Raw genomic sequence first — 24,399 nt, forward strand, 5'->3', positions numbered from 1 at the left:
CCGCCACCATTGTGCTTCTCACCATCGACTACAAGCCATCATCTTCATGGCTTCTAATCCTTTGAAACCGAAAAATAACATGAATTCTCTCCTAACTTATTGAAATTTCCAAATCGAGCGAGGAGAGAGAGATTATGCTTCGAGAGGATTTCCAAGGAGTTAGACAACTATTGAGAATTTCTAAAGTCGCTAAAATTTCTAGATTGAGAGGAGAGAGATAGGGAGATTATGGTTCGAAGCTTTGAGAACCTAGAAAGAGGTTGTTGGGTTGGAGAAGAAGATGAAGAACCAGACGGCATCGTGTTTCTGATCGAAAGATGGAAGAGAGAATGCGCAACGTGTTTTTGATTTAGCGTCTGGACTAATTATCCTTTGCCTTTCGAAAGTATTAGTAAGCTGGTGTTGACTGTATAAAAGAGGTTGGACCATGTTATTAATTCCCTGACTATTTTATACCGAAGTGCACCAAGCACCCGAGTCCGTATAATTAATCATATCCGATTCATTATACGAGTTACCAAATGAAGCCTAAGTACCTTGACGAGAACTGTGGACACATGGAATATACATTTGAGGATAGTTAATTTCATCTCTCTTGATACGTGATTAAGTAACCTGATAAGGGTAACAAAAACAAAAAATATACAACCGGAGATAACTAAGGACCTGTTTGGTATCCTATTCCAAAAATTTCATCATTTATGAAAGCACTTTTTAAGAACATCTATTGAAATAACTTCAAAAACTTGTTTGGTATGAAATTTAAAATTATTTCAAATCTTAAAACTTAAACTATAAAAAAGATCCAAAGATAAGGGGTCGGAGGAGAGGAAGAAAGAGGAGACATGAAAGAAAGAAAGAAAGAGAGGATCAGAGAAGAGAAAGAGAGATATAGATGTTTTGGGACCATTTGCTTTGGATCAAAGATAAACGAAGGGAAAATGAATGGTAGCCGTGTTGCGTGTGTAAACAAACCACATTGAATTTAGAGGGGCACCATTGGTCATTTTCTTATCAACAATTTTTGTATAATACTTGGACTAATATCTAAGTATCAATCTTCTACTGGGGAATAATGTGTTGTGATACCAATAAGTATAAATTCCAAGAAAAACTTATTCAGGATTTTGTTTGTCAATGAACCTTTTTGAATGGCACTACAATCTTTGCCACAGTGTAAATCTTAAATATAATCTTTTTTTATTATCTTTATATTTAAAATTCTCATAAATTTCTCCGCAAGGAAAATATAGAAAGTGAAAAGGGACTTTTAACGAAAAATTCTTGGTACTGTTTACTTTAACGAAAAACCACATTCTTACACTAAAAAGTTAATCGTGGTACTATACATTTTACCTTTTATTTTGTCCTTATTGTTAAAAATCAAAATTTTCAAGTCTTTTTCATTAGTTTTCCTAAGTGAAAACGACATTAGAGGATATTATTGGTTGCAGATATAGAAAGCGAAAACAACAGTAAAGGATACAATTGGTTGCTGTGTCACAAGAGTGCATTTAATTTTGAATTTCGGTGCACTCGCATCACATTCATCTTGGTCTTTTCTTATCAACTTGTCTAGACTTTGGATTATGATTATTATATATATATATATATATTTTTTTTTTTTTGAGAAATAGACAAATAGATACTTTTAATAAAAATAAATAAAATTGGGAGACACTAAAAATCATAAGAGAATGCCTTATGATCTTCTGTTATCGTACATTTGAATGAGAGGATGTAATAAGAAGTGACAACGAGTCATTGGTAAACCAATTGTTTATATATCTTTGTAATGATCATCTAGTGCATTTAAGACCCTGTTGCTTAATGTTTTGGAGTTCATTATAAAGAAAAAAAACAATGAAATTGAATACATAACTTTTTTTTATTTTTTTATTTTTAAACTCTCACTCAGAGAAGTTTAGAAATAACGACTATTTACATAGAATAAACTTGGAAATTTGAGGTTCCAAAATCCAAGTTTTTTTTTTGCAAGAGAAAATTCTAAATTTCTATGTTTATGAACATGTCAAGTTATAAATTCTGACTTTTGTCAAAATTTCAAGTTTATTTCTTTCATCCAAACATATTACAAGCGGCAAGTGCTTATGTTTTCACTTTGTAAATCTCTCCTCACGTGTAGAGTGAGGGACTGAAACTTCAATTTTAAAAAGAAGAAGACTTAATTTAAAAGAAAAAAAATGGTCCCAAAAGGGAGGCAATGACTTTTTTTAAAGAAAAACTGATGAAAAGGACTTGAAAACTTTGAGTTTTAACGATAAGTACAAAATAAAAGGTAAAGTGAATAGTACGAGGATTGACCTTTTATTGTAAAAGTGTGGTTTTTCGTTAAAGTGAACAGTACCAGAAACTTTTTGTTACAGTTCCCATTTTTTAAAGGGTTGTGTGTTTTTCATGATCACATGGGTTGTCCACGTGATTTGGTAACGCAACTGCAAAATGTGTGGATTTAAAGAGCTGAAAAGATACAACCTAGTGATATTTTTATTTACTTATATATAAAATGTCTTAAGTTTAAATATCATAAATGGCAAGATCACAACTAATTTATTCTCTCATATATTGTATTAACATTTTTGTTGCAACTTTTTAGTTCATTTGGAAGTGGAGCTTCAAGATCTGTATTTTCATCAATATTTTTAGATTCCACATTAGCACAGGGTCTTCTTAGTCCATAATGCTTTGGAAACAATTGGGCTACCATATTTCTTACTTTAGGCCTTATCATTAGACATGTTTCCTTTTGGGCTCAAATATGCAGAAGTCGGGCAACAAATGATCAAATAATAAAGCCATGTTAAAGATGTGATATTCTAACCACTCAGTATTACGATTCAATAGTATTTCTCTTCAATCATAAGTGAAAGGTTTTAATAGAAATATATCAATATATTAAAATAAAAAATGTGATGCACCTGATTCTAGTTAGTTAGTTAGTTAGTTAGTTTTTTTTATTTTTTTTAACAAACGGTATTATTTAAACTAGGTGTGGGCTAAGTCTCACAATAGGTGAGCAATAATAATGTAGTTTAAATTCGCCTTTGGAGAGAATTAAATCTAAGACCTCTCACTTACAAGTGAAGAGGAATATCACTAGATCTTAGTACTAAGTGGAACCATTATGGTTAGTTAAACCTAACAATTACCCCCTAAGAGAACTTTTAACGATTGAGGGCTCGTTTGGGGGTTTTTCTGTCCAAAAAAACTTTGCTCATAAGTTCACTAAAAGTGTTTTTTAAGAAGCATATTGAAACCCTTATTGGGCGTAGTCAAATTACGATTTGGAAGGATTTTAAGAGATTTAAGAATCATGGAGCAGTCAACTAAGATTATAAAGGAAGATTTTAAAAGACTTTGAAATCATGATGCAGTCAATGCATCGAAATCCAAGTGCAGTCGACTAGGATCTAAAAGACTTTTAAAGAGTTCATAATCTATAGATATTAAAAAAGTCATATATTTTGAAGGATTTCATTGAATAAGAGATTTTGTGGGATTTCATATTATTGATATGCATAAAAAAAAAAGGCTATAAAGAATCCCACCTCCACTTGTAGGATTTCAAGATTTCCTTTCATGTAATCCCTCTATTTTCTGAATCACACTGGAGTCTTCTTCATTAAAGATATCGATCATTCTCTGCTGCCAACGTTCTTGGTTGTCCTTCCCTCTCAAGAGATGATGCATCAGTAAAAGTCTTGTGACATCGCCTCATTCATTTGCTCCTCATTTCTTAGAGCAACTTTAGCCTAATTTTTTCGGCTGGCCCAAAATCACTCCAGCCAAGCCTAATAGGCTGGCACCTAGCCCAAGCCAGCTTTTAGGCTGGCCCAAAATGTGTTGGGCAAAGGCCCGACCCATGTGAGATCACATTGGCGTCAGCATGATGTCGCATAAGCCCACTGATTTTTTTTGCATCAGGCATTTGGGACACATGCGTGAGTGGGTGCGCATTGGCAACAAGAAAAAGCACGACGGGGTCTGCCGTATCAGCGCACTAACTTGGATTGGGGAGAAGCCAAGTGGCTCGTTCTAGGCCAATGGATTTCCAACGGCTAGTTTATTAGACCGTTGGATTTCCAACAGTAAAAAAAATTTGAAATTCAAACCCAACGGCTAGTGACGTGGTGCATTCTGGGCCGTCCGATTCCAAGATCAATGGTCCACAATTTTCGCCCAAAAACGAAAAAAAAAATACAAAACGGTCAGAATTATGACCGTTAGACATGTGTCCACTCTGGGCTGTTGGATTTGAATCTTTTTGAAATCCAACGGTCTAGATTAATTAACTTATTAAAAATTATTTAAAAAATATTAAAAATACAGAAATTATTTAAAAAAGAAATTATTATTATTTTTTTCTATAAATACCTAACCATCATCTTCCACCTTACACCACATTTAAATATTTTCAACACTTTCATCTACTTTTTTGTGAAAAAATGGCTACGTGGAAGCTCATCGAAGATGTTACGTTGTGCCAATGTTGGGTTCAAATTACTCATGACCTGTTTATGGGTAATGAGATGCAGTTGCGAGAATTGTGGACCAGAATTACGAAAGCGTTTTGCGATAGGCTTGGAGATCGCACAAGAAATAGTCAAGGTCTTCAATGTCTTTGGAAAAAACTCAACATATCCTTTACTTGTTGGAAAAATGCTCTCTCTCATGCTTCCACTAATCTAAGTAGTGGGAAAAGTTTAGCGGATCAGGTGACAATATTTTTATTTATTTATATGTATTCCACCCACATCAATATTTTAATTAATTTATTTGTGTTACACCCGCATTTTATAGACACTACAAGCACAAGCATTCTACAATGCGAAGAACAACAACAAATCATTCACCAAATGGGAATGTTGGGATGTTATCAAAGATTGTCCCAGATACAAACTTGTGCCAACCGGTCCAGAAGTTATCATGCATGGCATCCGCCTACACAGTTTGCCAAAAGCAGACTCAGCCGAACAGGAAGGCGGCACATTTGAAGAACGAGAAGGGATTGAACATGGCACGGGAAACGGCTAGAGATGAGGCAAAATCTTGTGTAAATTGTTGTAAACAGATAGTGACACGTGGCACGTCAGGATTGGTTGAAAATCTTATCGGAAATCTATTCACAAAATAGTACTTTCGGATAATGACACGTGACGTGAAAAACTTGGTTAAAAATCCTATCCGAAATTAAAATTATTTTTTATTATTTTATAAAAAAATAACAATATTTTAAATGAGCTGGGTGCCAACGCATTTTGTAGGGGTAGAGTTGCATTTGCCCAATTATTGTTCGTTGATTTCAAGTGTTTAAATATGAATTTAATAGGTTTTGTACGGAAAAATATATTTTGAAGAACAGGAAAATTATTGTTTGTTGTTATGGTAAGAGAAATAAAAGAAAAAAAAACTGGAAAAGAAAAAAAAATGAAAATGGGCGCATCGGTATGAAACTAGCGACTGAATCTCTTCATAGTCGCTACCTTATGAGCAACTTCTTCCGTAGAGAATCAGTATCCCAGTACCGATCGTATCCTTTTCTATTTTTTTTTTCTTTTCCCATTGAATATTTTTTTCTTCCTACATTACTTTATTTAGATTGAAATTCTTTTAGATTAAGATTTATATCCTTGTTTGCAGATTTTTTGACATGGATTATAAAAAAAATTTCATCGAAAACACATTTTCTAGAACATGAAGATGATAGTTTGGTGTTATGGTATGGGAAAAACAAAATTTTTTTTAAAAAATTTAAAATTAAAATAAAATTAATGGTTTAGGTGCAGGGAGACGCAGCCTAAACTCATGCCCTCGGGAAGGCCTAAGGCGCAGTAAAAGCAGTGGAGGCCCATGAGGTCCAGGGTTTAGCGACGTGTGGATAGTAACACCTTCAGTTCCAGTGTTTAGGGGCGTGTGAATCATAACACCCTGAGTTCAATGCATTTTAGTGCCCAGTGCACTTGAATTCTTTTCGCAACAACATGGTGGAGAAATTTTTTATTTTTATTTTTAAATTTATTTATTTATTTATTTAAAGAAGGGGTTACTGAATTAAAAGTTACGACTTTTGTGTGAATTCTATCATGGTTGATAGCAGCTTATAAATGCCCCAACCTCGATAATCATACTTCATCCCGCCAACCATGGTTGACCCTTGAGATTAAAACTAAACCATACTCCCTATTAATAACGACCTATAAATGCCCACCCTTGACACCAATGCTTCATGCAGGTAACAACGGTCGAGCCATGGGATTAAAACTAAACCTATCCCCTATAAATGCCCTACCCCCAACATAATTGGTTCGTACGGGAAACAATGGTTGACTTATGAGATTAAAAATAAACCCTACCCTATAATGATAGCGACTTATATATGCTTCACCTTTAACACCAATGCTTTGTTGCGAGCAACAATGGTTGACCTATGCACCTAGGATCACATTGTTTTGCATGCGTTAGGCTGCCTCGTTTTGTGTGCCAAGTATTTTCATGTGTTGATCTCACCTCGTTTGGCGTGCATGAAGCACGTCTTGTTTTCCGTGCGTTGATCTCACAATTGGTTAGTACAGGAAACAATGGTTGACCCGTGAGATTAAAACTAAACCTACCCTATATTGATAATGACTTATATATGCTCCACCTTTGACACCAATGCTTCGTGCGAGCAACAATGGTTGACCTATGCACCTAGGATCGCATTGTTTTGAATGCGTTAGGCTGCCTCGTTTTACGTGCGAAGTATTATCGTGCGTTGACATCACCTCATTTTGCGTGCACGAAACACGTCTCGTTTTTCATGCGTCGAGTCTGCCTCATCTTACGCGCCCAATTTTCATGCGCCCCATCTTTGCCCCCACAAAACACAATCTTTGCCCACACACGTGGTTGACTGTGATTCTGCTTTCTTGAGTCCCTTCTTCCCTTGGTCAAACAAAAGTTAGAAGGTTAGAACCATGCATATTCATCACCTTTGTCTTCTAGCTTCTGGATAACTTTGAGGAAATATTTCGTTGGAGTATTGTGGTCGTTGATAAAAACTAAAAGTTATATCTATGTTTGGAAGAGAAAAACTACAGAAAAAAAAAACAAAAAAACAGAAAAGATAAGCTATTGTATAGCATTCTCAAAAAGAGAAAAATTCCTAAAAGATGAGGCATTCTCATGTGGGTGGGGTTGTTTCCCACTTGAAATCAACAGTGGGCCTACTCCTTGAGTCTATACATACAGTCCTTGCATTTGAGGATTTCTTTAAGGTATCCGTCGAGTTCATATATTGAGATACTTTGAATACTTCTATTATGACCCATTGGTAGCCTTTTGTCTCTAAATGTAAGGACTATACTGTTGTAGGAACTCCATTTAGGGTTCCCATTGCAGATGTTTTTATATTTTTGCCAACGTTGTTATTAGCGGTTTTGATAACATTACTCTTCAACGTTAGAATGTGAGCAACTCTACCAGGTATACCCTAAAAACTAATTGGCAATGTTCCATAACATACTCAATCCATATACAAGTGTTATAACAATGCTACAAAATTACCGGTTAAAAATTTGGTCAGTTTGAGTATGCGATGAGCTATAAACTCTTGTCTTTTTATAATGATGAAATATAAAATGCATTTGATGGTTAATTAAAATTCAACTATTTATCTAACTCACTAACGTTACATATGTAATAAATAAATTCTAAACTTAAATTTCAAGTTTCTTGAAGCAATAATGGCGGTTCAGGAGTCACCTTGGTGCAGTCGACCCTCCTGAGTCCTCGTCCAGCCGACAAAAAGAGTCACATGCTTAGGTGTTAGGACGCACAAATTCTGAAGGTATAAATGGAACACATGAACTGTGCCATGTGCAATTACGATAGGTCTCCATTCCTGATATAGATCTCATACGGATTCAAATAGTAAGAATCCTCACATCTTAGTCATTTATTGTACATTGTTCAGTCAAAAATCATTTGAATTTTTTTATTTTAAATTAAACACGAATAGTACCTGACAAAAGTTGGTAGCACGATGTATGATGAACGGTTAGGATGTGAGGATCGTAGAATCTCCATAAAGAGGATCCAGAGAGGATCCTTTTCTCTCCATTCCATGTCGATGTTGGGCCTACCTCCCACCTCTTAGTGAGATTTTTCAATGTATTTATGGGTGGTACTCACTTTATAAATAATGAGATGAGTAATGTTATTCATACCATGTTTTTATATCACATTTCTATACCATTTTAGGTGGCATCTAATGTGGACAGCCACATCATTTAAAAAATTTGCAAAGCCCAAGGAAAGGAATAAGAAAGACTCCTCGTATACCACAATTATCATTTAATTAACTATTTTTTCTTCATTATTAGTTTATTAAACAATGAACTAAATTTAAAAATCTGATTAATTCAAATGATGTGGTTGTCCACATAAAATGCCATCTAAGGTGGTTTGAAAATGTGGTATAAAAACATGGTATGAATAGCATTACTCTAGTAAGATACTTGTGTCAAAAAGATTAACAACTTAAAAATAAAATTTTCCTCTATTTATGTAAAGACACATGATGTACATGCCGTATTTCGAGCACAATAAAAAAAATTATCCACCTCTTGGTGGAATTGATGATGATAATAAATCACGAGGCATGTAGAAGATGCACAGCATGCAGCCGTCACCATTGCCACTTGTCATACCTTAATTGTGCAAAATTCAATTCACATCGTATGTCCAATTTTTATGTTGGGCCGTACTCATCGACAAACCTAAATTATTGTACATCTTTTCATCATTGCCAAAATACACAAATCTCGTACAAGTGGCAAAATAATGTTAGGTTCCCTAATTTATAAAAAAACAAATTTCATGACACTTGTATGCGGATATTTTGATATGGCGAGTGACAAATGGGTGGAAGCTGAAACCTCATTCCCCAACAGGTATAGTATCATTGTCAAATACCAACCAAGCGTACGACTTGATTCCCACTGTGTTGAAACCAAACCAAGTCTTCTCAATCCGTTGTGATTGACTTGCTCAATAATCTTTTTACATGAGAAGTGCTTTCCGCAAATCTACTCTTGTTTATTTCCGGCATTTGAATTGAAAACAAATGCGCTTGGATGGAAATCACTTCCTCTTCATATAAGTAATGAAGCATCCCCTCCCCTGCTTAATTTGTAGCTAGTGAAGGTTGTTGATATGGAAAGCAACCATATCATGGTGAAGCAAAAGTTAAGGTTCTTTGACATACTGAGACAACCTCTTAACTTAACCTACAAGAATACCCACTTTATTCTGCTCACCTTTCTCTCCTCTCTCCCTCTCTTCTGCTTCTTACTCTACTATGAACTATTGCTCCAGAAAACCCTGGTCCGAATCTCGGAATTCGTACGCCATCAACACCTCGATTCCTTCGGGTACGATTGGCAAACGCTGCTCCATACAGCCACAAGAACGATCGTTATATTTTCCAACAACTTGATCCAACTGGGAATTCTCTACCTTGTGCCTTTTCATCTCCTAGAGCTTTGCTCTGTTTATGCGACCGTTGATTCAGCATCAAAGAGCCATCGTCCAGAGCAAAAACCGGCAATCAGAGCCGGTTTGAGAGGCACCGTCGTCACGTCCATCTGGGTTCTTTTCTTCTCAACTTGTACTCTACTTGGCTCAACATGGTTAGCATCAATCTACTATGTAATACTGAGGAACTTAGGGGGTAAATATAATATGTATTTTGGAGTGTTTTATAGGGCAGCTTGTATGGCATTGCTAGCAAAATATTTAGAATGGAGCTCTATATGGAACATGGCAATTGTGATTTCAGTACTGGAGGACAAACATGGAGCCAATGCATTGATGCTCTCAGCTTCTCTAATCAGAAGTAGCGAGCGGCGACAGCATCAAGGACTTGTTATTTCACTCGTCTTCTCTGTTTTCGGACTCGGTTTAAGAGCGTCATGCTGGTTTTTCGCATGCTGTGGAAGGAGGAACGGAGTTGTTGCTCATGCGGGAGTTTTCTGCATCGTGAATGTGATGAAGTGGGTTGTGTTCGTGGTTTACTTCAACAACTGCAGAAAGCAGAGCTTGGGGAGGAAAGGAGGCGATGAAGCTTTCGGAGACAATGGTTTGAGGAATGCCAAAACGGCGTATGAGGTTCGTGTTCCGCCAGACGACGGACTTGATGTCCGGACCTGTTGAAAAGTCACGCATTTGCAGGAAAATATGATCTAATTTAAGATTAAATGGAGGCAAAAACAAGATTTCATATATATAACCATCTCTGTAACTAGTCATTAGGAAAGACGATCTTCGAAAACACTGTTGATATCACTACTACAGCTCCAATAATCCCAACTGGGAACAGCAATTCAAATATCAAATTATTCCATGGTCCATTGCTCTGGATTAAACTATTTCAACTACGCTTAAGCAGGTGCTCGGCAACAACAAATCTGCTTGTTGGATGCTACTGAAAGTGTTCCTCACCTTGCTTTTGCGTCAATCACCTTCTTTGAAAAAGACGGTTTGTACCTTTCTATTATAATTCTCACTTCATTTTTTATTAGTATGCTCTGAACACAATATCTCTCTCTAATTACATATTTTATTGGTATGCATGTTTTTAATGGATTTTCAGTTTAAAAACTCTAAAAATTCGCTTTTGGTGTTTTAAAAGAAAAAAAAAGAAGAAGAAGCTATTTTCTTAAGTTAAACTTGAGTTCAGTTTTTGAAAATATTCCTAACCAACAAGTTTTTAAGGTCTAAAACTTGAAAATTGTTTTTGAATTTAAAAAATTGCATTCAAATAGAATACCAAACATATTTTAAAAATCTCATTCTGATTTTGGCCCATTTACTTTGGATCAAAGATACATGAAGGGATAATGAATGGTAGCCAGGTTGAGTGTGTCAACAAACCACATTGAATTTAGAGGGGCACCCTTGTCGCATTCATCTTGGTCATTTTCTTATCAACAATTTTTGTATAATACTTGGACTAATATCTAAGTATCAATCTTCTACTTGGAAATAATGTGGTGTGATACCCATGGGTCTAAATTCCAAGAAAAACTTGTGCATGATTTTGTTTGACAATGAACCTTTTTAAGTGACACTACAATCTTTACCACACTGCAAATTTTAAATATAATCTTTTATTTATTATCTTTATATTTAACGATATTAGAGGATATTGGTTGCAGATATAGAAAGCGAAAATGACAGTAAAGGATACAATTAGTTGCTGTGTCACTAGAGTGCATTTAATTTTGAATTTCTGTGCACTCGCGTCACATTCATCTTGTTCTTTTCTTATCAACTTGTCTAGACTTTGAATTATGATTTTTTTTTTTTTTTTTTTTTTGAGAAACAGACAATTAGATACTTTTAATAAAAATAAATAAAATTGGGAGACACTAAAAATCATAAGAGAATGCCTTATGATCTTCTGTTATCGTACATTTGAATGAGAGGATGTAATGAGAAGTGACAACTTAAGTGAGGCAGTTTAAATTTCTGTAATGATCATCTAGTGCATTTAAGATCATGCTGCCTAATGTTTTGTAGTTCATTCTAAAAATTGAATACATAATTTTTTTATTTTTAAACTCTCACTCGAAGAAGTTTAGAAATAACGACCATTTATATAGAATAAATTTCGAAATTGGAGGTTCCAAATTCCAAGTTTTTTTTTTTTTCAAGAGAAAATTCTAAATTTCTATGTTTATGAACATGTCAAGTTATAAATTCTGACTTTTGTCAAAATTTCAAGTTTATTTCTCTCATCCAAACATATTACTAGTGGCAAGTGCTTATGTTTTCACTTTGTAAATCTATCCTCACGTGTAGAGTGAGGGACTGAAACTTCAATTTTAAAATGAAGAAGACTCAATTTAAAAGAAAAAAATGGTCCCAAACGGGAGGGAAGGACTTTTTTAAGGGAATTTAACGAAACACTTCCGATAATGTTCACTTTTAACAAAAATAACATTTTTACTCTAAAAAGTCACTTCTGATACTATTCACTTACTACACCATTTTGTCATTTTGATTAAAATTCAAAGTTTTCAAGCTCTTTTCATTAGTTTTTCTCTTTTTAAAAGGGTTGTGTGTTTCTTGTGATCACATGGGTTGTCCACGTGATTTGGTAACGCAACTGCAAAATGTGGGATTTAAATAGTTGAAAAGATACAGCCTAATGATATTTCTCTTTACTTATAAATACGAAGTGTTAAGTTTGAATATCGTAAATTGCGAGATCACAATTAATTTATTCTCCCATATATTGTATTAACATTTTTGCTGCAACTTTTTAGTTCATTTGGAAGTGGAGCTTCAAGATTTGTATTTTCATCACGAGTTTCAGATTCCACATTAGCACATTGGGCCTCCTTAGTCCAGAATGCTTTGGAAACAATTGGGCTACCATATTTCTTACTTTGGGCTTTATCATTAGACATGTTTTCTTTTGGGCTCAAATATGCAGAAGTCGTGCAACAAATGACCAAATAATAAAGCCATGTTAAAGATGTGATGTACCAACCACTCAGGATTACGATTCAATAGCATTTCTCTTCACTTATAAGTGAGAGATTTTAATATAAATATATTTAAAAATGTGATACACCATTCTGGTTAGCTTTTTTTTTTTCTTTTTTTTTTTTTCCTTTTTTTTATTTATTTATATTTTATTTTGAACAAACGATATTATTTAAACTAGGTGTGGGCTAAGTCTCACAATAGGTGAGCAATAATAATGTAGTTCAAATTCGTCTTTGGCAAGAATCAAATCTAAAACCTCTCACTTACAAGTGAAGAGAAATACCACTAAATCTTATTACTAAGTGGAACCATTATGGTTAGTTAAACCTAACAATTACTCCCCTAAGAGAACTTTTAACGATTGAGGGCTCGTTTTGGGCTTTTTCTGTCGAAAAAAACTCTACTCATAAGTTCACTAAGAGTGTTTTTTAAGAAGCATATTGAAACCCTTATTGGGCTTAGTCAAATTACGATTTGGAAGGATTTTAAGAGATTTAAGAATCATGGTGCAATCAACTAGGATTATAAAAGAGGATTTTAAAAGATTTTGAAATCATGGTACAGTCAATGCATCGAAATCCAAGTGTAGTTGACTAGAATTCTACAAGACTTTTAAAGAGTTCATACAAATCTATAGGGTATTCAAAAAGTCATATTTTGAAGGACTTCATTAAATTAGAGATTTTGTAGGATTTCAGAGTATTGATATGCATAAAAAAAAAGGCTATAAAGAATCCCACCTCCACCCGTAGGGTTTCAAGATTTCCTTTCATTTAAGAGAACTTTAACAAAATACTCCCGTTACTATTTACTTTAACGAAAAACCATATTTTTACACTAAAAAGCCAATGTTCTTGATTGGCCCTCCCTCTCAAGAGATGATGCGTCAGTAAAAGTCTTGTGACATCACCCTCATTCCTTTGCTCCTCATTTCTTATATACCAATCGTCATGCTGCTTCGAAAGAGCTTTGTAAGGTCCACGTAAAATTTCAAGAGCTTCCTAAGTAAATCTTTGTATTTGCTTTCACTTATGGAATTCAATTATCCACCGTCACTTTATAAAGTTTATAAAATATGATCTAAACGGACGGTCTACCAATAATTTTTCCTTCGTTTTTAAGACAATATTAAGTCAAATGTCAATGGGTGGAAGCTGAAACCTCATTCCCCAACAGGTATAGTATCATTGTCAAATACCAACCAAGCCGATGACTTGATGCCAACTGTGTTGAAACCAAACCAAGTCTTCTCAATCCATTGTGATTGACTTGCTCAATAAATCTTTTTACATGAGAAGTGCTTTCCGCAAATCCCATTTTTAATCATGCACGCTTGTTTATTTCGGGCATTTGGATTGAAAACAAATGCGCTTGGACGGAAATCACTTCCTCTTCATATAAGTAATGAAGCATCCCCTGCTTTATTTGTAGTTAGTGAAGCTTGTCGATATGGAAAGCAACCATATCATGGTGAAGCAAAAGTTCTTTGACATACTGAAACAACCTCTAAACTTAACCTACAAGAATACCCACTTTATTCTGCTCACCTTTCTTTCCTCTCTCCCTCTCTTCTGCTTCTTACTCTACTATGAACTACTGCTCCAGAAAACCCTGGTCCGAATCTCGGAATTCGTATGCCATCAACACCCCGATTCCTTCGGGTACGGTTGGCAAGCGCTGCTCCATACAGCCACAAGAACGATCATTATATTTTCCAACGACTTGACTCAACTGGGAATTCTCTACCTTGTGCCTCTTCATTTCCTAGAGCTTTGCTCCGTTTATGTGACCGTTGATTCGGCATCAAAGATCCATCGTCCAGAGCGAAAACCGGCAATCAGAGCCGGTTTGAGAGGCACCGTCGTCACGTCCATCTGGGTTCTTTTCTTCTCAACTTGTACTCTACTTGGATCAACATGGTTAGCATCAATCTACTATGTAATACTGAAGAACTTAGGGGGTAAATATAATATGTATTTTGGAGTGTTTTATAGGGCAGCTTGTATGGCATTGCTAGCAAAATATTTAGAATGGAGCTCTATATGGAGCATGGCAATTGTGATTTCAGTACTGGAGGATAAAAATGGAGCCAATGCATTGATGCTCTCAGCTTCTCTAATCGGAGGTAGCGAGCGGCGACGGCGTCAAGGACTCGTTATTTCACTCGTTTTCTCTGTTTTCGGACTCGGTTTAAGAGGGTCGTGCTGGTTTTTCGCATGCTGTGGAAGGAGGAACGGAGTTGTTGCTCATGCGGGAGTTTTCTGCATCGTGAATGTGATGAAGTGGGTTGTCTTCGTGGTTTACTTCAACAACTGCAGAAGGCAGAGCTTGGGGAGGAAAGGAGGCGATGAAGCTTTCGGAGACAACGATTTGAGGAATGCCAAAACGGCGTATGAGGTTCGAGTTCCGCCAGACGACGGACTTGATGTCCGGACCTGTTGAAAAGTCACGCATTTGCAGGAAAATATGATCTAATTTAAGATTAAATGGAGGCAAAAACAAGATTTCATATATATAAGACGATCTTCGAAAACACTGTTGATATCACTACTAAAGCTCCAATAATCCCAATTGGGAACAACAATTCAAATATCAAATTATTCCATGGTCCATTGCTCTGGATTCAACTATTTCAACTACGCATAAGCAGGTGCTCGGCAAGAACAAATCTGCTTGTTGGATGCTACTGAAAGTGTTTCCTCACTCTGCTTTTGCGTCAATCACCTTCTTAGCAAAAGATGGCAGACAGAAAGCAGCTGTATGAATCTGAAAATGAGAGAGAAAAAAAAGTTAAATACAGGGATCATGTTGACGGAGCTCAGCGAAAACAAGAAAAAGCAAAATCACACCTCAGAGTTGTAAAATCTTAAGGGTCGTTTTGATGCATCAATTGAATTCACAGGGTGCTTAAAATCCACAGCAGGTCCCTCGGTAGAACAAAGCATAAAACCAATCACCCCACTGAAACAGAAACGAAAAAGCAAAAACAGCAGTAAGATAAGAACATTTCCAATCAGATTTAAAGACGGACCAGCAAACCAACATAGATAATACCCTACTACATACAACACAACGCAAGTTGTGATAGTGGAAGAAAATTTATAACTGATGGCCGTGTAAGTGATAGAATCATCGCTTTCAGAAAAAACAAACAATAGATTAAGCTAACTGTGGAAAAAATATTGTGAAACCATTAGCTGTGATAACATACCACCTAGTATATTGCAAAATGAAAAAAAAAAAAAAAGAAACCGCAATTAAACAAGTCATAAACACAAATGTGGTCATGCAGGCACATCCTTGTACACCTGTGTGTGTACATGAGAGAGAGAGAGAGAGAGAGAGAGAGAGAGAGAGAGAGAGGATACCTTGGATATGTAGGGACTGTAGTCCATGCGTAGTTGACAGAACCTTTGAATATCTCACGACAGTTTTCCACAATATCCTCAATGATGTCCATGTGAAGCCATATACTTTCTGCCTGTGTACACACAACTCCTCCTGGACGAAGAGCATTAGCTACCGTCTGGAAAAAGGGCTTCTCAAAAAGTTCTTTTGCAGGACCTGATTGCAAACAAGCATTAAAACCAGTAAACTCACAACTCTCATCTTTCTATTAGGAGTGAGATGCATGTAGTTTCTTATTAATACCTATTGGGTCAGAAGAGTCCACTATTACCGCATCATAAGTTCCTGCAGGAACGGCCTTCAAAAACGCAACTCCTACGGTATTAAGAGAGAGTTTATGAGCAAGTCATTTGCAACAAACGAAATGAAAGGCAAGAAAAATTCGACAGACGAAGAAAAAGCTGATCTTACCATCACCAACATGAAGTGTGACCCGTGGGTCCTCATATCCAATAGCCACATCAGGGAAAAACTGTTTAGACACCTGGAATGCAGAAGAATAATAAATCTGTTATCATTTCATCCGATAAAATTCAGAAGTCTCTAGTCCTATTGTGCATATTGACAGACGCTATGTCAAATGAGAACCACATGTTAACATGCATGTTCCAGTCAAAGAAAATTCATTCGAATAACAAATTTATGTGTACACAAAATATTCCACTAGCTACTTTGAATAATTGATACATTAAAATTAACAAACAGAACAAGCCCAAAGATATCATCATTATTACTTACATCAACCACCATCTTATCGATCTCACATATATCAATCTTCTCAATCGAAGCATAGCGAGCCACTTCCCGCAGTACCCCACCATCTCCCCCACCAATAACCAAAACCTAAAGAAAACCAATTTGGAAAGATGATTAATAGACAGAACCGATTGTAAACAGAAACAGGGTTCATCAAAGTATTAGACTTCAAAAATGACTCACAATGCTCAAACCACTCGCAGTTTATTGTTTAAAAAACAATAGTCAAAGCACAGTTTTAGTAAATGGTAGTTCAACAGAATACAATATTAACCTTCTTTGGGTTTGGAATTGAGCAGAGTGGGAGATGAGTAATCATTTCTTGATAGGCACATTCATCCCTTTCAGTTAACTGAATCACCCCATCTAATACAAGAACCTTTCCATATGTCGCTGACTGTAAACAGAAATCGTGGAATCAATTGAGACAATTAGAAATGGATGTGAATAGAAAAAGTAACACTAACATCTTCTGAGAAATGTCAATTACCTGGAAGACCATCACATTCTGATAGTTGGACTTTCCTTGAAACAAAATCTTCTCTATCTTCAAGGAGTGTGCCTCTCCTGCATAATATCATGTATAAATCAATTTCCATACAATATGCCGTCTAGTTCTATAATCAGTCTACCAAACAATGGGAAGATACAATAAACAATCAACAAAACACCGATTAAACCTTGTTTTCATTTGCTAAGCATCTGATTGTTAATCTTATGTTTTAAACATCAAGCAATACGCACTATAATATGAACAAACAATGGTTGAGAAATTATTCACTGTAGTTAGAAAGAGTGCAAATTGCAGCATGTGACCATCCTTGCAAGTGACCCATAACTGCTATGCATTGCAACATCAAGCAGTATACCTCGAATTCCAACACTTGATGACATATAAGAAAGCAGAGGAGTGAAATTTATCATATGCTCTATATCCTATAGGCTATAATTCCTGGGTTTGGAATACCATAGACCCCAAATCTAGAACTTCACGAAAAAGGCAATTGAACACAGATTTTCATGGAACATAATATTAAGGGTACAAGTGTAATACAGTTAGTAATACAGTTAGTAAATTTGTTAGGATTTCTCTTTTATAAAAACAGTGTGTAATCTTCATTTAGTTAGTTAATACAAATCCTATTTCTCTCTCTAAACTCTCTCTCTCTCTCTCTCTCTCTCTCTCTCTCTAATATCTCTGTGTTCATCATTCTCTTCATCCGTTCTTCTTGATTTTCTCTTCAATTCCCAAACACTACAATGTAGTTAACACATAAGGCCCAGACGTAGACTAAAACAATGCCGAAAATCGACGTGAAAACCTAATGTGACTTTGGAGAAAGAAACGCTATAATTATCAACACGAACCGAGCATATGAACTAATAAATGTGTTTGAATATCTAACAAAAAACTGAATAATCAATATTACTCTGACAAACCAATATGTGGTCCATATAAAATGGCACAATCTATTAGTTTCAGCCTAAACTGTTATTCTGTGCAAAACCCCATTTCCAAGATTTCAATAGCAAGCATTAATCCCTAACAGGCATACAAACAACGATTCAGAAAACCCACCAATGGTTTCATAAAATTTATAGCTATAAATACACTATTTGGAAACTTTCCCACAATTTCTGAGCTTCCAAACACAAGTTATAGCGACAAAATAAATGGGAATGGAAGAGAAAACCAACCTGGCCACATTGGGCTAATCTCAGAAAACCAGCCGGGAATAACAGCGGAGACAGAATCCGGCTCCTTGCCACCGTCAGTCTCCATGGACACGGCTGAAGAAGCAGCTTCCGCGCCGTTCTCTTCTTCCTCCCTGGGCCTCTTCACGGGCAAATCAGCGGACCCCACGACAATCTCATCCGCCATGGCCAAACGCACCAAAGGTATGAACCAACGAAACCTAAGGAGGCGATATGAATGAGCGAGCCGCCAGCGAGCGAGTTTCCAAGCGGTTTAAGGACACTCGGAGACGGAGACCATTCAGTCTCGGTTTTGGTTGCTTTATATAATGCCACGAATATTATTTTATTCTTTAATAATTAATCATGTTAATTCAGGTTATTAAATTTAATTAAAATATTGTTTGGTAAATTATTCGGGTGCAACACAAAAAGAGTGTGTCTTTCAATGTGATTATCACTACAAACCAGGAGCTAGTGGTCTAATTGTAAATAATGAATTGCGAGATTTTCTTAAAATTAAAAAATGAAGGTCAAAAATGGTAATTGCCACTAGTATGTAGTATTACCCCTTTACTCGTATTATAAATGTAATAATTTATATAAATGATTGGAAGCGGTTCTAAAAGAGATATTATATATGGCTTATTTGATATACTTTTGAAATTGCTGAAAAAGTTTTTAAAAGAAATATTTTTTGAATCAACTCTTAATACTTTAATGCTTCGTACAAAAAGCATATAAAATCGGTGTTTTAACAAGAAACATTTTAAGTACTTTTAAAATCTATATTATTTTATCGCAACATATTTTTGATCATTTTAAAATCAACTGCAAACGAGCCCCGATGAAAAGTTTTCACAAAAAGAATCGAATTGTTGTGCTTAGTAGTGACGCGGTTGGCTGTGTGCTTTGCTTTTGCTTTTCTTTCCTACTTTCGGACTTTCACTATGACTCTGACTATATTTATTTATTATTTATTCTTTTGTTTTTTCAAAAATTAAAGAAAAAATATCGAAAATTTTGAGTTTTAACTATAAAGATAAAATAAAAAGTAAAGTGAATAATATCAGAATTGATTTTTTAATTTAAAAATATAACTTTTTTTATTAAAGTAAACAGTACATAAAATTTTTTTCGTTAAAATTTCCTTTATTTTTCTGAAGGTACAATATAAAATGATAAGGTTCTCAATTAGGGTTTGCTGAATTCGGCTTTTTGTTTTTGTTGGAAAAAACAAATATTCCCCAGAATATGATATCTCTGACGCACTTGCTCTTTGCACAATAAACGTCCTTCCTTTGTGGGTATTTTACCAATCTTGCCACTGATTTGTTTATTCTTTTTGTTTTGGTTTTTTGTTTTTTTTTTTTAACTTTTTGTTTTCTGCAATATAAAGTGAAGAAATTATTCGAATAATTGATGTGGGCGGTGGCTTTATATGGCTGGTTGCTGTGATTTGGGGCTTGGGGGCAGCAAAGTCGTCGGATTATAATAGTAGAGTTTTTGTTAACTTATGTGATTTTTAATACAACGATATATTACTTGCATTAAAGGTACATACGTAATTGAATTTATAATTTAACTTATAAAAAGAGAACAATATCATTAGATCATAACATTAAGTAGTATGAAGAATCAAAATGTTAAAACATGAAAAATTATAATTGTGATTAATGTTGTTGGACTTTGAACTAAAGTCATAAATGTAAAACAAGACAAAGCTAAAGTTGCCTTATTTGGAGGAAATTTTTATGTGTGCTGATCACACAATCACACGATGTTTGTTATGCGTATATTATAATACGAGTGGATGACAAAGTTGATGTGTCTTTGATCAAAGATAAAAAAAACCAACATATCCACATGTTATAACATAAATGAATTGTTATATGGACGCTAAAAATAACAATCATGCATTTTTTTTTTCACTTGAAGAAAAATACAATGATCTAGAGTGTTAATATATACAATAACCAGTCTCTATTTGATTTTGGAAACTACTTAAGTGTGAAATTTGCGGACTAAATGAGAATAATTAAGTTGGAGAAATTGTTTGGCCATTGTGTTTTGAGTAGAAAGTTTGAGTGGTGCAGTTTCAGTAAACAAAGTGGAAAAGCAAACCCTACATATATTTCGCCCACATCGTCAAATTAACAGTTGAGAAATGTTAAGGTGATTCTGTTAACAATGGACTCTTTCATGAATCCTTTGTCATCTCACAATTGAACGTTAATTTTTCACTATAAACATTGTGAAATATGAGTTGAGAGATGAGTCCATGGAGAATTTCCTTAACATTTTTCTTAACAGCTTATATAACAAAGATAACGAGACAGGATGAAGCGAGACACAAACAATGAGTGCAGGTGCTATACTTAGACAAAACAAAGTCCATAGACTAAGATAAAATTTTGTATAAAGCAATGTCTCATAACTAAAAATAAAACTTTATTTATTTATTTATTGAGAAAGTCAATTATTATTTTTCATGTGTAAACCATGCGTGTTGAAAACTTAAGGTTTATTTGGAAGTATTTTTACAATGACTGAAAGCACTTTTGATAACCAATTCTTAGTAAAAAACAAATGAATCTTGGAAAAACATTTTATTACTTCACACAAAAAGCATATGACTGGCGCTTCTTTCAGAAATAACTTACTTTTAAAATCCTAAAATATTTATTAAAAAAAAATATTTTCAATCACTTTAAAAACACTCCTACGTAACCCTTGGTAGTGTACCTAAATTACGCAGATAACGATAGCATCTGAATCGAGAGATCGATCAGCCTCAGATGGCAATGATGAGTGTGATGTGAACACATTGTTGGGTATTGATAACGGGCGATTGCTTTCACTGTTATCTGGTCTGTCATATGTATGCAATATGCATGCAGCCATGCACGCAGGATTGGGATATATATATATATATATACACATATATATGTATATATATATATATATGTATGTATGTATGTGTAACTTTGGGTCCGATAGCCAATTCCTCTGAAAATTGAAATCATTTCCGCAAAATCTCAGGTGCCCCAGGCCTCACGCGCTGCAATTTTGAGCCGTTAGATCAATCTTGACGGTGAATATTTTAAACAAACTCTCTCAGATAATCAGATCTCCATCTCTTTTCCTTCTCTCTGTGAAATAACCCAGCCCTCCCCTCCCTCTCTCTCCTTCTTTCTCCCGGTGGCGACCGCCTCCCCTCCTATTCATTCTCTCAGTCCATCACGACGGATCTGCCATCGAGGATCACATCTGCTACCAAGGAGTTTCTTTCTCTTGTTTGATGTACAAATCCAAGGGATTTTAATTTTTGGTTGAATTAGATTTCTAATTGCTTTTGGGACGTGGTACCAGGTATGAACAAAATGGGATAATCATTTGTTAACAATTTTTTCTTCTTTTGGTTAATTTTTCTTATTCTGGTGGAATCCTAAGTTTTTAAATTTTTCCTTTTGATTCCTCTCTCACCCTTTAGAGATAACTGTAAAAGAAAACGTAGTTAATTAGATACAATTTAATTTTAGATAATTCCTACAATTTAGCAATGATTACCTACAATTAAAATATTTTTGTTGTCAAAACGGTTATAAGTATTTTTAAAACCAACGTACCAATATAAAATTTATTTTAATATATTAAGAGAAAATAGGACAGACAACAATAGTGATATGTTTCAAATTAAATGTATCAATCAACAATTTTTACAAAAGCAAATCCAACATTTGGAAGAAAAAACAAACTGTTTGAAAACAAAAATATTTAATATTTTTAGGACAAAAATTTTATATTGATCGTAAAAATATTTTGGAAAAAAAGATAATAGATTAATAGAGTTAATAACTAATATCCCCACCAAATTAAAAAAAAAAAAAAAAACTAAAAAAAAAAACTTGAAAACTTTGAGTTTTAACGATAAGGACAAAATAATTGTTAAAGTGAATAGTACCAGATTAACTTTTTAATGTAAAAATATGATTTTTCGTTAAAATGAACAATACCGGAAGCTTTTTATTGAAATTCCCTAAAAAAAAGCGCATCAAACAATTAAAAGGATAAATTCAGAAATTAATAATTAGCAATTTAATTATAAAAAAACAATAGTGATATATGTAAGTAAATACAAAAAATACTGAGTTGGCTATGGGTCACAGCAGTAAAATTAGAACCTGAAAATGCACAAAGTTTAGTCGAAAAGATATGAAGATTGTAAAAAAATTCTAATATTTTCTCTTTATTTTTCATGAAGTATTATGAACTGAGAAGTTTTATACCCAAGGGACTTATATAGAGAAATTTCACTATTTTATTTTCTCTTTTTATTTTGGTCAATGTTTTATTTTGTCTTAGTAGGCAGTGACACGTGCTTTGTCCCAAAAAAAAAAAAAAGCACCGACAGGTGCCTATTGCCACGGCAAGTAGGTAAACGCAACACCCTTAGGCACTGTTTCACATTGATCCGTGCCCAGTTTGCATTGTATCTGACACCTGTACAACAAAATATCAAATACTTTAAACTAGAATTTTATCTCCACCTTTTTCCATCCTCTTTCATCTCATTCTTTTCATTTTTCTTGCTAATAAAGATAAGGTACTGATATCAGTCACGTTACACTTTTAGGCATGGATTTGTACTAATCAGTCCCCTCTAGAATTTTGAAAAGACTTTTTGGATCGATTGAAAGTATTTTTAATGTGACGGAAAGTGTTTTGTAAAAATATTTTTGAAATTAATTTTTAAAATTGAAATAGATTCTATAAAAACATTTGAAGTGTTTTTTGCAAGAAGCATATATCTGATGCTTCAAAAATCAATTTCACCAAAAATATTTTAAAAACACTTTTAAATGAGTCGTTTATATCTGTCTCTAATTAAATGGTCTCTTTTAGAGCCATTTTCTAGTAGTGTAGAGCTGGTTTGGTATTGATGCGCTTTAAAAAAAAATGCTTATGTTGTGCCTTGAGAATAAGCTCATTTTTGTTGTTTCACATTTTCAGTTTTTTTCACCCAAAACTATGAAAATAAGGTGTTTTTAAGTATTTACCAAATATTTTTTTGAGCTTAACTTTTTTTTATATCCATTTTTTATAAAAAGACATCGGTACCAAACCAGTACTAAGATGAACAAACAAAATTTGGATGAAATAGCTCAATGGGTTGGCATAAGATGGATTAAGTTGAAATTTTAAGAGAGTTAGATCATGTGTTTTTGGATCTCTTTTCTTTTTTGGTAAAATTTTCTGAAACCTATCACACCACTTGGTTCTTCTTTTCTGGTATCCCTATCTCTGACTTATGGCTTTTCTAAATAGTAGTTCAACAGTGGCTTTTGGCATTTCTCAGTCACCCACCGTATCTGTGTATGGTCCTAACTTGCTTTTTTAAGGAGGAGAGCATGTTCTAATATGACTCTCTGCCTTCCTTTTCCTTCCTTTCTCTCTTACTTTTTTTTCTTTGTTTTTTCATTTTTATAATAAAATTAGTACAAGACGTTAACGTAACTTAATCAAGATCGTTCAAATAAAAAGAAACAAAGGGAAGGAGGAATTCAGATCCTCTCTGGATCTAATGATCCTGAGCCTAAGGATTAAATGATCCAGGCCATTGAAATTTGATCAAACTCTACAATTATTATAACTTTTAGGGAAGTCCCATGTTTATAGCCGTTGAATCAAAGTTAAACAGCCCAGATCATTTGATCCTTAGGATCAAGATCATTAGATATGGATAGGATCTGAGTTCGGGAAGGAGAACTTTGAAGAGAGAAAATCATATTAACTTAATCATGACCGTTCAAATAAGAAGAAAGGAAAGGAAGGGGAACTTAAAAGGGAGAAAATCATATATGTTAACTACAAAACTATCATGTAATTTGTCACATTATTTGGTGATTAAAGTTTGTTACATAGGCATACACGAGTTTGGCTAATTAGTCAAGACACAATGTGTCAGGTCCTTCAGAATAT

General features: G+C 34.5%; 3 protein-coding genes across 3 annotated transcripts; 2 read left to right on the plus strand and 1 right to left on the minus strand.

Moving 5' to 3' along the window:
* Positions 1-8,933: 8,933 nt before the first annotated feature.
* LOC148689856 (uncharacterized) lies at positions 8,934-10,405 on the plus strand. Its single transcript, XM_088687329.1, has one exon. The coding sequence runs from the start codon at positions 9,217-9,219 to the stop codon at positions 10,213-10,215; it is 999 nt and encodes a 332-aa protein (XP_088543455.1). The 5' UTR covers positions 8,934-9,216; the 3' UTR covers positions 10,216-10,405.
* A 3,463-nt stretch (positions 10,406-13,868) lies between these two features.
* LOC148689857 (uncharacterized) lies at positions 13,869-15,188 on the plus strand. The gene has a single exon (XM_088687855.1). The coding sequence runs from the start codon at positions 14,008-14,010 to the stop codon at positions 14,998-15,000; it is 993 nt and encodes a 330-aa protein (XP_088543981.1). The 5' UTR covers positions 13,869-14,007; the 3' UTR covers positions 15,001-15,188.
* On the minus strand, positions 15,046-18,751 carry LOC137731030 (spermidine synthase). The gene is made up of 9 exons (XM_068470083.2): positions 18,421-18,751; positions 17,213-17,289; positions 16,997-17,119; positions 16,705-16,809; positions 16,378-16,450; positions 16,210-16,281; positions 15,927-16,122; positions 15,408-15,519; positions 15,046-15,324 (listed from the first exon to the last, which is right to left on the minus strand). The coding sequence occupies exons 1-9, from the start codon at positions 18,602-18,604 to the stop codon at positions 15,259-15,261; spliced, it is 1,008 nt and encodes a 335-aa protein (XP_068326184.1). The 5' UTR covers positions 18,605-18,751; the 3' UTR covers positions 15,046-15,258.
* Between the last annotated feature and the right edge of the window lie 5,648 nt (positions 18,752-24,399).

Source organism: Pyrus communis, chromosome 16 (genome assembly GCF_041283825.1).
Source record: "Pyrus communis isolate YQ-2024b chromosome 16, ASM4128382v1, whole genome shotgun sequence".
In the NCBI taxonomy this organism is placed as follows: domain Eukaryota; kingdom Viridiplantae; phylum Streptophyta; class Magnoliopsida; order Rosales; family Rosaceae; genus Pyrus; species Pyrus communis.

Bases quoted from the DNA above. Each gene is read 5' to 3' on its own strand.
- LOC148689856 (XM_088687329.1), top strand. From the start codon at position 9,217: ATGGAAAGCAACCATATCATGGTGAAGCAAAAGTTAAGGTTCTTTGAC.
- LOC148689857 (XM_088687855.1), top strand. From the start codon at position 14,008: ATGGAAAGCAACCATATCATGGTGAAGCAAAAGTTCTTTGACATACTG.
- LOC137731030 (XM_068470083.2), bottom strand. From the start codon at position 18,604: ATGGCGGATGAGATTGTCGTGGGGTCCGCTGATTTGCCCGTGAAGAGG. The intron at 17,290-18,420 runs GTTGGTTTTCTC...GATATTATGCAG, and splicing joins GATTAGCCCAATGTGGCCAG to GAGAGGCACACTCCTTGAAG. The intron at 17,120-17,212 runs GTAATTGACATT...TTCTGTTTACAG, and splicing joins AGAATGTGATGGTCTTCCAG to TCAGCGACATATGGAAAGGT.